Source organism: Nicotiana attenuata, chromosome 8, assembly GCF_001879085.1.
Source record: "Nicotiana attenuata strain UT chromosome 8, NIATTr2, whole genome shotgun sequence".
NCBI lineage: Eukaryota > Viridiplantae > Streptophyta > Magnoliopsida > Solanales > Solanaceae > Nicotiana > Nicotiana attenuata.
Genome location: NC_031996.1, coordinates 11,822,256 through 11,839,362, shown reverse-complemented (window position 1 = coordinate 11,839,362; position 17,107 = coordinate 11,822,256). Strand labels below are relative to the sequence as shown.

Here is a 17,107-nt window from a genome sequence, read left to right as displayed (position 1 = left end):
TTTACACTAAACTAATGAATGTAAGACATGTCTTTTATATACATATTTAACAATTAATCATAGTTAAGTGACAGAGGCGGAACCATGATTTGAACCTTGTGGGTTTGAAATTTTAACTCATTTAAGTTACTAGGTTCTAAATTAATAATTTATACGTTTTCGGTGAATTTTTTAATATAAAATTTAGAGTTTGGATCAAAGTTACTAGGTTCGGCCGAACTTGCAAGTTCTATGCTAGCTGCCTGTTAAGTGATATACATTTTCAGTTTGATTTGTTAACTTTTAAGGTTAATTATTTAGTAAGTGTGAATATCCGGTGTGAATAAGTAGTTACTCTATTATGACAACAAAAATAAGCTGTTATCATTAGCAAATTTCAGATAGAGACAACTACACTAAATATCTTTAACAAACCTGAAAGCTGGATTGATAAGATTATCCTTTTCCTATCAGTATTAAATAACCCTTTGGAGTATAAAATTGACTAATTAAGTGGAGTAGGTAGGAATAATCATCTTTATCATTGAAAGCAAAATAGCTTGATTTTACCATATGATCATATAATTCTTTGAGTATCATGTGTATAGAGCTTTAAATAATTCCTAACTAGTGGCAAATATAATTTATTAATTACGGATTTAATTGAATCCAGTATTTTCGACACAATATGAATATATATATGCGAAAATTATTAAATTTCAACGATCATGATATTCTGAACATGTTATGTCAAAAGTACAATAAATTCAATACAAAAACTTTAAAAGTTGAACCGATCAAGTTTAAATTATCGCATCTGTTCATACGTATAATGATGTTTGGATGAAATAAAACACATTATCAAGAAAGTTATAATCTGGATCTAATAGCTGTGATATGATATTCCTGCTGTGAGACTATGACACCATTATTGTGATATTATAACCACTAACATTAAATTTTATCATCTCTACCAACCATTGGCCCCATGCTTTTTGTTTTGGATTTCCAGTCCTTCAAAAGGTTTTTGTAAGTTTTACGTTATAAGACAAAATATCTTAAAGGGAAAATTCTATCAATCTTTAGGTCTGATGTGCAAACTGCTAAATTCAGTTCAATTACACGTTTCCAATAAAAAGGAAAAACAGCAGGAAAAAAATGTTTTGGTTTGTTATGTCTTAATTTTAATTTGCCGAACAAAATGAAAATTTTACTCCATTGGCGTGCAGCCCTTTCAGAGGCGGATTCAGGATTGTATTCCCTAAAGACTTTTAGTACAGTTCAGGGTGCTAAATGATTTGAATTAATCATTTTCAAAGTATATATATATATATATATATATATATAAGATTTTTGCCGAAATTTATAGAGTCCAATGACCCTTAAGGTTACACGTAGGTCCGCCTAAAGTTCTTTACACCATTTATGTTTGTTAACATGTAATAGAATGTTAGAAGGTAAATTACTATTTTTTTCTAGGTTAACAGCAATACTAATCATAAAGGATTTTGTTAATGTGTAAATGTTTTTTACTATCTTCAATGCATAAAACTTAAATACAGTAATATAAACACAAGAATTGTTCATTAGTTTTTTCAGTAATAGGATTTGAGAGGAGTGTGGTTGTCCCTAAATAAGGAGCAAAAACTGGTAAATAAATAATACTGTTCAAGGCAAATCAGTTGTTAATCCATGGTTCATCTTTAAAGAGGCAGCTCGCTGCGCAAGGTATTTGTGTTAACATAGAATCCGGGGAAGGGCAAGTCCAAGAGGTATGATGTAGACAATTTTATTCTAATACAAGCATTAGTGGTTGCTTCTATGACTCGAACCCATAATATATAAATCACACTGAAGACAAATTTATCATTACATCTTTCTATTCATTATTCTAATACAAGCATTAGTGGTTGCAATTATGTATATTTTTGGGGATCAGAAGTGGCGAGATCCAAGATCTCCATTCCACATCTCAAGTCCAAGAAGATAAATGAATTTCACTATCCAATATGGAGTCATCAAACTCTAAAAAGTTGAGCATTTTCTTGTTCGGACTCTTTAAAAATATCGATGGGTGTATATTGAATCCTCCAAAAATAGTCGGACGACTGCTTTGGAGAGTTCGTACAATATAGACTATAAGTGATGCTTCATTGCAAGTAGTGTTGGAATCGAAACAACTTGGCATTATGTAAAAGCTAACAAAACAAACTTTGAATAATAATAAATAAGACAATAACAAAAAATATTTAAAAAAAAATAATTAAATGTGATTTGGTCAATTAACTTACATTCATAACAATCTATTAATATATATAAAAAGAGATTACAAAATAATATTCTTCCCGTAAACAAGACTCTCTAAACTTCGATGGACTACATTATGAATGATATTGTGTTGTTGCATGAGAATGAGAATTTTTAATTTATAGAAGTTTAAAATATTCTTCCCCGGAAAAAGGATTTGCCAAATATAAAAGATATTTAGCTTATTATTTTTTTCAAAAAAAGTAAAAGTCAATTATCCTTTCTTCTTCCTCACTCAATATTTATTTAAATCTTTTGATAATTGCCTATAAAAATCTAGTAAATCTGATAATAGTTAATTGATTAAGTTTGGTAAGGAATTGATCATTATGGATTAAAGATAGATAGTGATGTCTGACGCTCGGAGGTTTAAGAAATAATTATCCTCCTAGATTAACATTGACCTTTTTTTAATCTAATCAATTCTCTGCTTTTCAACATGAAAAGTCAACGAGGTTGATATAAGATAATCTTATTGGCACATATTAATTAAAATGTCATTAGTTGACTTCATTATCCGGTAGTTGAATGATAATCTTAATCATAACGCAACATGTTGCTCTATTATTGGAGACACAAACTCCATTTAGTTCAAAATATTAATCTCTTTGGTATACTGAGCTTATTTAAAAATATTTGGAATTTTTTTTTAAAAAAAGAAGCATTTCTTTTTTTCCCTCTTCAGAAATTCGACTTATACTACCCTAATTAGTAGAATCTTAACTAAGATATGTAAGAGAATAAATAGTATTTTATACAAATACTTTTATTATTAAATATATTTTTCAAGAAAGTGTGCAAAATATAAACCAGATGTAGAAGTTGAGTGGATTTTGAACATAACGATGGTAACTTTCTAAAAGGACCATTCAAATACAAATTATGTTTTCAAATAATTCCCTAAGCATATTTTAATTTGCAAACTTTCTATAAATAAATAAAAAGAACTTTTACTTTTGACCAAATGCCGCAAATTCTTTCGAGAAGAATTAACCTAAATAGTCCTCTATCCAACTGTTTAAATTTAAAATAGCCGAGAAACGTATAATATATAAATAATTCAGGTATAATATGTGTGTAATTATATAATCAGATGTAACGACCCGACTGGTCGTTTTGAGCAATTTCGTCCGGTTCGGCAGTTTGAGGTCACGAGTAGCTTCATATTACGTGTATCGACTTGCGTGCGCAGTCCGGGCGTGAAACCCGAAAGCTTTTATGTGAAAATATGAAAAATATAGTAATTTTTAGAGTTAAAATTTGGTTTTTAGTTGACTTTGGTCAACATTTTTGGCAAACGGACCCAGATCTGTGTTCCGACGATCCCGGGAGGTCCGCGGTAAAATATGGGACTTGGGCGTATGCCCGGAATTGAATTCTGAGGTCCCTAGCCTTAGAAAACAATTTTTGAAGAAAATTGTTGTGCTGGTTTTTAAAGGAAATAAATAAATGAATTAATGTTTGAACTCGTTGGTATCGGTCCCGTATTTTGGTTCCGGAGCCTGGTACAAGTTTGTTATGATATTTAAGTCCTATCTGTGAAATTTGGTGAGAATCGGAATTGATTTGACGTGATTTGGACGTCCGGTTGAAAAGTTAGAAAATCATGAGTTTTGAGGTTAAATTCATAGTTTTTGATGTTATTTTGATGATTTGATCGCACGAGCAAGTCCGTATGATGTTTTTAGACTTGCGTGCATGTTTGGTTTGGAGCCCCGAGGGCTTGGGTGAGTTTCGGATACGTTTAGGCTATGTTGCGCTTGTTTTTGGATGCTCCATCGTCGTTTCTTCAAGCAAAAGTGATATCACACTGAGAAAATGAGATCCAAATTCAATTTTTATTGAACCATTAGATCCGTATCGAAATTACAGAGCCACAAGAAAAAGAATCATCGAATTTGGACATCGTATGAGGAAGTTATGTTCATTTTCGTGTCGGGAAAATTGTTGGTTTCTGGTGTGGTCGCAAATGCGAACCTTTTCATCGCAATTGCGATGCCCAGTTCGCAAATGCGAACTTTTTGTCGCAAATGCGACTTCTGCCAGCCCTGCCTTGTTCGCAAATTGCGAGGTTTCGCAATTGCGAACCCTGGGTCACAAATGCGACATCTGAGGCCTGTTAAGTGAGATTTTTGACGGGATTTTCACCCATTTTGCAATTTTCTCAAAACCTAAACCTCCATAGGCGATTTTTCAAAGACCCAAACTTCTCCAAATTATTGGGTAAGTGTCTCTAATCAATTTCCAACTATATCTTGTGATTATATCTTAGATTTAACATCAAATTCATAAGAATCTAAAGGAAAATTTGTGGAAAATTGTGAAATCTTTCAAAAATATAAAATGATGATTTAAATGACCAAATGGTATCGGAATTAGATAATTTTTATATGGGTGCACTCGTAGCGGAATGGGTGTTCAGTTTTTGTAAATTTTGTCGGGCTCCGAGGTGCGGGCCTAGGGAGTTGACTTTTATTGACTTTTTGCAAATTGTATAAGAATCATAGTTTTGTCAATTGAAATTGTTTTCTCTTGCATTGTTTGATGTATTCAAGTCGTTTTTGGCTAGATTGAGCCGAGCGTTGATGAATCGGTAAAGGAAAAGCTAAATTGAGTATTGGATTGGCCGGATTGAGGTAAGTATCTTTCCTAACCTTGTGTGGGGGACTTCCCCTAGGGTTTGAGTCTTCTATGCTAATTGTAGTCCGTGCGCGCGAGGTGACGAGTGTGTGCTCGGACTTATTTGTGGGAAATTTGCCTCTAGGGTTCTTAGGTCCTTATGTTCATTATGTGCAAAGTATTCCGTCATGCTTGAGTTTCCTAATTGCTTAAATTACCTCTATATGCTCCATATGATGTTGCTAGCTTTCCTCTAATTCTTACGTGTTAGTTGACCCCTAATTGCCTTAATTGAAGTGATTGCCTTCCTTATTGTTTTGATACTTCTTGATTGTGAGTTCCTCTATGACTTCGTGCAAATATGTTACATGTCCATTTGTTGTGGTTACCGATTTAATTATCACGTGCTTACTATGTCTTGTTGCTTTGTTAAGGTTAGTGTGCTTCTTGATTTTTTTCGTGATCCTTATTATGTACTTTTCATGCTTGAATTGATGAGTATTCATGTTGGACCAGGCTTATGGTAATTCCTTGATATTTGACCGTTGTTGAGTATTGACTCAAGTTGGGATTCATTTTTTGAAGTTAATTATTGGAACGAGATTGATTATTGTTGATTCCCTTGCCGGGATGTATTTATTTCCATTGTTGGTTCCCTTGCCGGGATGTTATTGTTTATGATATTGTTTCCCTTGCCAGGATGTTATTGCTTATGATATTGTTTTCCTTGCCGGAATATTGTTGTTATACTATTGTTCCCTTGCCGGGATCCTTTGTGATTGGTGTTGACTTGTATATTGGGATCGGGTTGCACGCTGCAATAATATTATATGGGATCGGAATGCACGCCGCAACAATATTATATGGGATCGGGTTGCACGCCGCAACAAGGAGTAACAAGGGTGACAGGTGGGGTCGGGTTGCACGCAGTAACAAGAAAGAATAAAAGTGAATATTGATTGCATGGTGAGGATTGAGAGTTAAAGCACGAAGGGTGATGCCGTGTACTTTCTATTTGCTGTGTTTATTTGTTGTTATCAATTCAGGTGTTTTAACTGTTTAGATTCCTTTACTGCTGTGATCCTTTGTGTTGGAATTCATAGTGTTTTCAATACCTCGCCGTATTTATATATACATATTTCAATACTTCAAATTTCAAAATTGTCACATTTTTAATTCAATTGGTTACTCAATTAAATTCCCTTAAACCGTCTGAAGTTGTAATTTACTTAAAAAGGAATTTCTACTAAGTTAATTTATTAAATCCCATGTTAAAGGTAATAATTCATTCGATGTGGTATTTTAAATTGAAAATGGTACTTTCTTTATTCAAATGATTTCTAAAAATAACTTCATCTTTTCTTGCTGAGTTCCTAATTGATTTAGAAGTTGTACTCTACTTTATGTTATGTGAATGAGACTCCTGGAACATCTTAATTGCATTAGTTATGGGTCCTATGTACTGAGTAACATGAGAACGTTGTTGTACAAAGTGAGACAAAATATGTGGGCACAAGGTGCCGGGTGTGCTAAAAGTTTGGAAGTTGAGGTTATGATATGAGACATCGAGTTCTGAGATGGCTGGGGTTGTGCACCAGAAACGATATGATTGATTGAGCTGACACTGTCTTCCTTACTTGAGTTCATTCTACTTCTCTGTGTTCCAGCTATGTTTGTGTTGATTTATTTGGTTATCTTTCATCTCCATCCGAGTTTCCTTTTATTATTTCCTGAGATTCCTTGGAAGGGCGACGTAAGGCTAGGCAACTGATGTCAGTGCAGTTGCTGTCCGCCAACTGAGGTCCCCTCCGTACGCTAGACGAGATTGTCAGTGCCGTACGGGAAAACCAATGTCAAGAGTAATTGAGAGAACCGAAGTGAGAATTCAGAATGAAAGAAAGCTTGATTGCATTAATGAAAGCTATTACAGAAAAGCAACGCGGTGTCGAGGGGGAGAGACACCAGTACAGAGAATTGCTTGCTTGCTAGAAAGTTTTGATTGCTTGATCCCCCCTAATAGTACTTAAAAAAAATAATCCAAAGTTACAAGACTAGACTTGACTAAGCTAGAGAAACATAATGGAAGTACATGAAATAAAACTACTCTATATTTACAATGAAAATGACTTAGTTTTCTATAAGGCAGCAACAGGTCCGTTGTCAGCAGCAGTGTCTTTGGCATCACGGTCTGCGCGCGCGGTGTTGTCTGCGCGCGCGGCGCTGTTGGCTTCTGCCTGCGGCTTGGCGCTCGCGAGGGATATCGGTGGGGCGACAGAGGCACCTGCGCGCTTGTCACTTGGCGCGGCCAAGACCACGGGGCCGTCCGTGGCGCTAGGCATTGGGAGGTTCGCTAGGACGCCACGGGGCGCGCCCAAGGGGTCATGGGGCATGGCTGGAAAGCCGCCCATGACATTCTCCCCCACCTGAGTTGGCGACGTCCTCGGCGCCTTACTTGCAAAATAATCTTCAATGAGGCTCTTGTAGGCTTTGAGGTTTGTTCCCCTCTCCCAAGTATTCTCTTCTGCATCACAGCCCTGCCATTTCACCAAAAACTCTTGGTGATCTTTCCTTGAGGCATGAATCACTCTGTCATCAAGGATAGCTTCAACACGCCTTTTCCCGGTTGAATTGGGACCTCGAATACTGGGTATTGTGAGCTGGCTCCTTGAAGGATCCTCCGTGTCTTCCCGAAAAGGTTTCAGGAGACTGACATGGAAGACAGGATGAATTTTCCACCAAGCTGGGGTATCCACCCGGTATGCAACCTTCCCAATACGCTTTTCAATGGACAAGGGTCCAATGTATTTTGCAATAGGCGAGGGTCATGGACCCCTGCAAATAAGTACCGCTTTGAATTTTGACCATCACTTTGTCTCCTACTTGATATTCAACAAAGCGACGATTCTGATCAGCATGCCTCTTCATCCGCTTTTGGGCTTTGACAAGGTAGCTCCACACTATCTCCAAATTCCGCCTCCACTCTTTTGAGAAGCTGGCAGCTCGAGGAGATTTAGCCATGTTTGGTGCATTCACAGTGGGTGGGAGTAGCGGTTGCTGTCCGGTAACAATTTCAAAAGCGCTTTTGTTGGTACTAGAGCTCTTTTGTGAATTGAAACACAGTTGAGCAGCATCCAGAAGCTTCACCCAATTCTTCTGCGATCCGGTTACAAAGTGGCGGAGATATTCCTCCAACATACCTCCGTCTGGCCATCAGATTGCGGATGAAAACTTGAGCTGTGACTCAATTTTGACCCAAGGCACTTGAACATTGACTGTTCCTCGTCACTACCCCGTCGAGGTTAGTCTTGATACTTACTGGGCACCGTCGTGGTGTGCCCATACTACACTTTTGTACATTTTTGTGTACAAATCCAGGAATTGATCGATAGTAGCTGTGCAGATCGTCGTGGTGGAGACTCAAAGTAACCTGCTGCTGAGTTCGCAGGCCTCGGAGTCACCTTCGTTTGTATTTACGTTCCATTGATTCCTTCTCGTTCTGGGACAATGTTGTATTTATTTTGTATAATTTCTCTTAGAAAGGCTTATGACTTGTACCACCGGTTTTGGGAATTGTACTTTGTTCCGAGTAATTTAATTTAAAGTTAGTAAATATCCATGTTATGATAGAAAAGGTTAGGCTTACCTAGTTTAGAAACTAGGTGCCATCACGACTCCTTTGGAGGGATTTCGGGTCGTGACATCAGTATATAATTCATGTACACTGTTTGACCAAAAAGTATTAAGCCTTTTGATTAAACCAATTAATGATGAGAAGAGGGGTGAATCTTAGTTAAGAATAATAAATCTAGACCAAATGTTAGATGAAGTAGACAAGATGAACGACGTTAGCTAATATGTTTGAGCTGATTAAATGCTCATAAATGCAAAAATATAAATGTACAATGAATATAAATAAATGTGACTAGCATAATAAAAGGAAGTTACTACCCAATTATTGTAAGATTCAGAAAGCTCCTTCCCCTGACATCAGCGTGGAAAGAAGAGAAATTAGAGGAGGTTGAGGAATCTTTGGATCTCGTAAATATAGAACCTAAAATGTATACTCGAGTAATGTAATCAATGAATGAGACAACTTTAGTATATTCTTTCAGGTCAACCTTTTACAAAGTGTTCTTTCTCATAAAAAAGTGAAGATCCCTTTTTGTTCTCTATCTCTTCTATTTACAAGGGACATTTCCCAAAAATCCTAAAAAGTACAAAGCAAGGAATATCCAAAGGAATATTCCTTGTTTCCATATTTGAACCTATGCTACCGTTATTTTCTCATCTCAGCTGCCCGTCTTTGGCATCAACCGTCTTGAGAGCAACCTTCAGTTGTTATACCAAGGCCGACCCCGTCCTTTGTCTTGCTTATCCGTTACTGTCGAGTCGCCAAATTTAGACCTATACATACACCGACTAGGAAAAGTAAATAATGAATATGACTGGCTATTTGGGTAAATATGAGGAAAAACGCGAAAAACTATTTGTCAATTAAACTATAAACCGCATAGTACCGAAAAGGGCTGAAGATGCTCTTTTTAAATGAAGAATTAATCAAACAGTCGCTCATCCAACCACTCAAACTAAAAATAACCAGCAAATGCATTATATATATATATATATATATATATATATATATATATATACCGGCTAGGAAAAGTAATAGCGAAAAAGATAACTTTTTTATTCCCCTATTACATCATATCATATCTATTGGCAAGAAGGGAGAAAGGGAATCATATCACATTCCAAAAGTGACCAAACATTTCCGAATAATTGCAAACCTAGTCCTTTTGTTTGGCTGAAGAATGTAATGATCAGATCGATTAATTACTACAACTAGCAACGATAACAGAATAAGTGCAACTAATAGAAGGCAGATTACAAGAAGATTTTGTAAAAAAAAAAGGAGATTTTGTTGTTTAGATCTTTAGAGTAAATATGTTTTTACATTAAATGTGAAAAGAGAAATTATTTTAATTACTTGTAATCTTAAGATCATCGTTATAATTTTTTTTCTCTTTGCTGCCTTCAATTTGGTAATGTACAGTTGCAATTATTCAAAATGTTTTCTAAAATTAAAAAATGAAGAAATATATAACTTATTATTTATCGATGATTATACAGAATAAATTAAAATATTTCTTCATTCGTTTTAAAGAGAATAACACAATTCCTTATTAGCCTGTTTAAGAAGAATGTCATATTTCTATAATTGAAAATAATTAAACATGATTTTTCGTTTAACAATTAACGGGAATTTTTGGTAGCTACAGAAATAATATAACATATTTAAGATCACAAAATTTTCTTATAACATATAAAGATTAATCGACATTTAAAAGATATCAGAGATATTGAACCTAAGCAAGCCTCATGGATGGTGAAAAAGATATTGAAGGCTAAGCAATACATGCTAGATGCTGGAGTAAACCTGACAGAGATTTTTGAGAAGGAGTACATATCCATCAACAGCATATACAAGATGTTAAGAAGTGAACAATAAAAAATGCCTTGGAGGAAACTGGTATGCAATAATGGTGGAATGCCAAACTGGACTTTTATTCTGTATTTGGCTATCATGGGCAAGCTGAATACTAGGGACATATTAGCAAGATAGGGGGTGACTAATGAGCTACTATGTCCTTTGTGCAGTACAGAAGAAGAAAGCATCGAGCATTTGTTCTTCAAATGCACCTTTGCAGAATCAATATGGATGAAACTATTGCAATGGATGGGTATCAATAGACAAGCTATGAAGTGGAGTCAAGAAGTAGTATGGGCATACAACAATGCAAAAGGCAGATCAGCAAATGCTGAGATATATAGAATGGCTTTAGCTGGTTGTGTCTACTATGTGTGGCAGGAGAGAAATCACAGGATTTTTAGAGCAAAGCAAAGGCAAGCAGGGATAATGATAAAGCAGATTATACAAATGATATGCGAAAGGGGCTATATGATGTCAAGACTAAGAAGAAGACTTGAAGACTTGAACTTCTACCCATGATCAAAAGATGAAGTACTGGCAGTACAATACAACTGATACATTTAGGAATGATAGTCAGTAGGTAGTATGGGGAGTTTGAGTGATACTAAGCCCTGGGAAGATGTCCAGACTTAGTGATGTCTTGTTTTTGAGCTGTAATTTTCGTGCTTTGGTAATAAAATATGATAATTACCAACAAAAAAAAAAAGCACAGGTTTTCGAGAAGTTCATTTTTAAATTTTTTTTTTTTTTTTTTGCTTCTTTTTCATCCTTTTTAGTCTATCGGAAACAACCTCTCTATCTTCACAAGGTAGGGATAAGGTTTGCGTATACGTTACCCTTCCCGGACTGCATCTTATGGGGTTGCACTAGGATTGTTGTTGTTATTATTATTATTTTTTAAAAATTTTGTACCCAAATTAGAGCAAATAAATTGAATCGAAAAGAATACATCTAATTGGATTTTTCTATTATTTGAAAATAAAAATTAATAATATATCCTACGAGATTTATAGCCTGTTTGGCCATTTTTTTTTTGTCAAAAGTATTTTTTTCAAAAGTTAAGGCGTTTGACCAAGCTTTAGAAGAAAAAAAATATATTTTTGACTAGAAGCACAAGCAGTTTTTGAGAAGCAAAAAAATAATTTCTCTCCTAAAGTACTTTTTTAAAAAGCATTGTCCAGTAAAAAACACTTAGAAGTACTTTTTACAAGTTTGGTCAATCACTAACTGCTGCTCGAAAGTACTTTTCAAATTTATTAGTCAAACACAAACTACTTCTCGTAAAAAAATATTATTTGAAAGAACTTTTGAGAAAATAAATATTTTTTAAAATAAATTAATTTAAAAATTTAGCCAAATATGCTATTAAATTGAGCTGCTACATAAAAAGAAAAGAAAGAGAAAAGGAGAATAGAGGGGGAGAAATTTATGGAAATAAAAAGAAAGCAGAAGGCAAAACTAAAGGAAGGTGACCGGTAGCCATCATAGGTGCGTGGAGCTGAAGTACCGAAAGTAGAGAGAAAAGTGGCATACATTAAAAGAAATAAATAAAAAATGAAGAAAAAAAAAACAGAGAAGAAAAATAGATGAACAAAAAGAGAAGCGGAAAATGGAGAGAAACAAAAGAGCGGAAGAAAGATAGAGACCACCGAAGGAAGTGGTGCAGTAAATGAGATTACTCTTCCCTTAATTAGAGCTCTCGAGTTCGAGCCCTGTATATGAAAATATCATTAACAGGGAGCGATGTCCCCCAAATGGAATCATACATGGCGCGAATCTGCATATAATCGGTTTCCAATACGAATACCGGACAACGAATGAAAAAAAAAAAAAAAAAGGAGGACGAGAGAAAACGGCAGAGAAAAACAGACTTAAAATTCGGTACACATTTTTCATTTAATTTAGTATAATAGATATTAGTTATGTTCGAGTCAAACATGTGTACAAAAATACAGGTTGATAATTTTATATTGTCTATCAAAATTTTAAAAAGAGTACTTACATAAGTATTGTTCTACAATTTAAATTTTAAATTTCTAAATAGTTACTCTTGTACAATAAATAATAGGACATTACCTTAGAGATGATCTAATAGACATCAAATTCGGCGTATATTATTTACTTCTTATTTTAAATGTCAATTATCCGTAATAAAGAAAAAACTATATGTAAATTTTAAAGAATGTCGGTTATAAAAACTCAAATTATTCGTTCAATATCTAAACATTTATAGTAATATAATAGTTAAGATTATTTTATTTTTACAAATAATTAGTGCGAATCCTAACAAGTTTAAACTTGCCAAAGCTATTCAAGTCAAAATCTTCTTCTCACAGTAGTTTAAAATTAAACACAACGTACTTTGTTAATAGAGTAAATTAGGCATGCCAATTTTTTTTTTTTGTTAAATACAAAGTACTTTTAAGCTTTTCATAAAAGAAATTAGGCATACCCTATCTCCTTGTTTTTGGCACCATATCTTGTTTACACCTAAAAGTATGAGCTTTTAAAAAGCATATCACCTCAACGTAACTATTAATCAATTTGAATTAGTATCAAATATAAATATTTTATTATCAATTATGTTTGTAAGTTTATTCTCATTTTACTCCTGAATTTTTTAATTACTTTCTCTTATCAGTTTATGTGACACAATTTTTTTAATATGTCTAAAGAAAATACCTTATTGTTTTAAAAAATAATTTATTTTTTACCCTTTATTTTATCCTTATTTAGATGTTTTATGACGTACAAATATTTATGGTTTATTATAAAAATAAATTTCAATTTTTTAATCTTTGTTAATCTTCCTTGGAGCAACAATAAAGTTGTTTCTATGTGATCTATAGGACACGAGTTCGAACCGTGGATTCTGCCATTGATGCTTGCATTAGGGTATTGCCTACGTCATTCTCTTTGGGGTGCGGTGCTTCCCTGAACTCTACGTAAACGTAGAATGCCTCGTGCACCAGGCTATCCTTTTTTAAAAAAAAAAATATTTATACCGAATTAAACACCGTAATATTTTTTATTACGGATGGAGTAATTTTCTTTTCCTAAAATATTTATTTTGATTTAACGGGCGTTTGGACGTAGGAATTGTAAAAATTTGGAAAAAAATTAAGAAAAAATCAAGTGAAAATGGTATTTGAAAATTAGAGTTGTATTTGGACTAAGTATAATTTTGGGTTATTTTGAATTTTCGTGAGTGATCTGAAGTGAAAATTTTGACAAAATGGCTTTTTGGAGTTTTAAATTTTCGAAATTCATTTTCAAGTGAAAATTGAAAATTTGATAGTCAAACATTAATTACGGAAAAAGTAAAAAAAAAAACAGAAAAAAAAATCTTTTTTAAAATATTATCATTTTACCCATGAAAAACATTCTTATTACATTTCAAGCCACTCGTGTGTGTGTGTGTGTCATAAGCTGAATACCACGTGTCCCACTGAAAACAACTCCTCCTCCCATTTTCTCTTTTTCCTCATTAGAGTATACAACAACATAGGACTATTACAGCAGCACAGTTTTATCTATCACTCATCAAAATTTGGTAAAATTCTTTCAAGATTTTCTTTAAATGAGAGTGAAAGAGGAAAAGGGTGACTAATGATTGTTTGGTTCTAAGGAAAATTGAGAAAAAGTGTGTGTGTGTGTGTGTGTTTGAGGGGATATGTATACAGGAGGATTAGGAGGGCCAATGCGAAAATCATTTAAGGATTCTCTTAAACTTCTTGAAGCTGATATTCAACATGCCAATACTCTGTAAGTCAACTTTTTTTTTTTTCTTTTTTTCTAATTATTTTTCTTCTTAGCCAGTAAAAAAAGTGCTTTTTTCTTCATTTTTGGTCTCTATTGATATCTGAAAATCTTATGGTGTTTTAGGATTTACTGTGATTGCTTTAAAATTTTCTGAAATTTGTAACCCCTTTAGGATATTTTGTGGTTTTAACCTGTTTGAGTCAATTTTATTTCTTTTTTTAAAAAAAAAATATTTTGGTTCAGAATTTCTTTTTTACTGATATTTTTTTTTTTTTAAGTTTTGAAGTTTTAATCTTTCTATTGATTTTCTGAAACCTTTTCACCTCTTTAGGTTGTTTGTGGTTTCAACCCTGTTTGAATCATTTTTTATTTTTCTATTTTGGTTCAGAAATAATTTTTACTGATATGGGTTTTTGTTTTCTTGAATTTTTGAAATTTAATCTTATTATTTTATTCTACCTTTTGATAATTTTACCCTAAGGTGTATTTCTATAAATAAAGTTAGAATCTTTTTTTTTCTGGAGGTGGTTAATTTATTGATTTTGTTTTTTGGAGACTGTTTTGGCTACCAAAATGGGATTTTTGGAGTTACAGTTGCTAAGTAATTTGTGGCAGAGAGTATATATTTGATTAAGTGAGTTTGTTATGATCAGTGTTAGTTTGAAGTTCAATTCTTAATTTGATTGCTTCAGCTAGCGATAAAGGTAACATTTTCAATGCTAATTGATGCTTAACTTGTGAAGAGAGTTCTAATGTTCTTATTATGGAACTTTATTTATAAACTCTCAAAGCTTGTTTCTGTCATTGGATATTTGATTGTTGCAATCTGGTGTTAGAGCTGAAAATTTGACTCAAAAAAGTAAAATGCTGGTTATTTAGTAAGTCATTTTTCTCTCCATTAGTGCTCTTCTGTTTTGCCTTTGGTTTTTTCTTTTATCCTTCTTTTTAGTATAGAAAGTGTGTCTTGAGCCAGCTTGCATAAGCCTCGACTAATCCACTAGCCTGTCCACCTGTCCCTTGTGGACCCCTCTTTGCTTTCCTTTTCTAAGAGTGCTTTTTTCTTTTTCTTTTTTCCATGGGGGGTGGGGGTTTTGGGGTGGGGGTTGGGTTGGGTGGATCGACCAGCAACCCAGTGCTGGCATCGGCTCAGCAAGGGACTTGGAGGCAACACTAGAATGAAATATTATTAACCATTGGAACGTGGCATACAATTTAGTATCAAATAGACCAATTACCCACCTTTTGTCGACGGCATATCCATAAAATAGATCATTAAACACTAGGTGATTTCTTTCCATCCGCTTAACCCTTAGTGGGCAGAGTTACCCAGTACCTGGTGGGAGGTAGCAGGTACCCGGTGGAATAGTCGAGGTGTACACAAGTTTGCCTGAACACCAACATCAATAAAAATTGATCATTAAGAAAATGTTCCGACATCAAAACATAATGAATTGATGATTTGATTTGGTGACAATCATTTGCTGTTTGTGGTGAATGCGTCTCCAAATCGGGTAATGTAGTGTTTACCTCTGCCTTCTTGTTCGGTCTTTTTTCATCTGATGGGCGTAATTTCGAATGCAGTGCATCTGACTTTTCCGGGGAGTATGATGGAGCTTGCTTACAGATGCGAATGTCCTACAGTCCTGCGGCACACATCTTCCTTTTCTTAGTGCAATGGACTGATTGCCATCTGGCCGGTGCCCTTGGCTTGTTGAGAATTCTTATTTACAAGGTTTGGAATTGTTATATTTCATGCATTACCAAAATTTCCTCCTTTTTTTTTCAAGCGCCAAATTCTTCCATTCAAGCTTTTTTTCATTTTGGAATATCTAGGGTATTCAATTGAGTACCTTTTACCTTGCTACAGGTATACGTCGATGGCACCACAACCATGTCAACTCATGAACGGAAAGCAAGCATTAGGGAGTTCTATGGCAAGTTTCTACATTTTTCTTCAGTCGATCCAATGACATATAAACTTCTGATAAATCATGTAAACTTAGATATTAGTCGCTTATAATCATATTGATCTTCCCTGTCCAGCTGTTATTTATCCCTCTTTACTTCAACTTGAAAGAGGTGTGACAGACTCGGAAGACAAAAAGCAAAAAGCAGTTTGCCTGGAGAGATACAGGAGACGAGATGATGAGGATTACAGACAAGCTTATGATTTGGACATTGAAAGGGAAGATGAATGTGGAATCTGTATGGAAATGAACAACAAAATTGTCCTTCCCAACTGCAATCATGTCATGTGCTTGAAATGCTACCGCGAATGGTATGTTTCATATGCACTTTTTGATACATAATTGAGTAAGCTTCCAGTTAAGTGAAAACAGTATATAACATCATGAATTAAGTGAAAAGATCCTTACTCCAACCTTACTACCCCAACATAAAGAGAAAATACAAGGATTTTCCAAGAGAAAAAGGACATGCTTGTGCCATTGTTGTTTCTTGCTTCGGTTGTCTTTTTCTGGAAACAGTCAATTTGGAAACATCTGATGCATGGAAAATGCATGTGGCACATGCGTGCTGCCACATATCTTGGGCGTAGATTAAGCTATCGTATGTACAGAGTTCCCACTTATATGACCTTTTTCCTCCTTTCATTTTTTTGGTTTTAAGGGAAGCATCCAGTATATTTAGGATAGTAGAGCTCTGTCTTTTGACATGGTTTTCGTAATACCTTATGCATGATGAAGACATTGCAGGGGTTAAAAAAAAGTTACAGCATTCTGCGGCAAGTAAATTACTTAGGAGAATTTAGTAAATTTGATACACCTCTCCAGGAATGATGAATTTCTTCTACGGGCACTGGCCCGGGCTTTGGTCTAGTGGTAAGAGCCCAGCGCATAATGTGTGGTTAGGTGCACGTCACGGGTTCGAGCCCCTGTTGCAGATATAAAAACCTAGTATTAAAGTGGAGAAGGATTTTTTTTTTTTTTT

At 34.5% G+C, this 17,107-nt stretch overlaps 2 protein-coding genes across 2 annotated transcripts in view; both read left to right on the top strand.

Annotated features, from left to right (window-relative positions):
• On the top strand, nt 10,418-10,915 carry LOC109231491. The gene is made up of 2 exons (XM_019397150.1): nt 10,418-10,476; nt 10,564-10,915. The coding sequence occupies exons 1-2, from the start codon at nt 10,418-10,420 to the stop codon at nt 10,913-10,915; spliced, it is 411 nt and encodes a 136-aa protein (XP_019252695.1).
• The window catches only part of LOC109230915, a 5,467-nt gene continuing 2,204 nt past the window's right edge, over nt 13,845-17,107 (top strand). The window contains exons 1-4 of the mRNA XM_019396394.1: nt 13,845-14,161; nt 15,740-15,890; nt 16,026-16,092; nt 16,202-16,436. Coding sequence (XP_019251939.1) covers nt 14,070-14,161; nt 15,740-15,890; nt 16,026-16,092; nt 16,202-16,436 — 545 coding nt within the window. The 5' untranslated portion in view covers nt 13,845-14,069. The remainder of the gene's footprint in view (nt 14,162-15,739; nt 15,891-16,025; nt 16,093-16,201; nt 16,437-17,107) is intronic.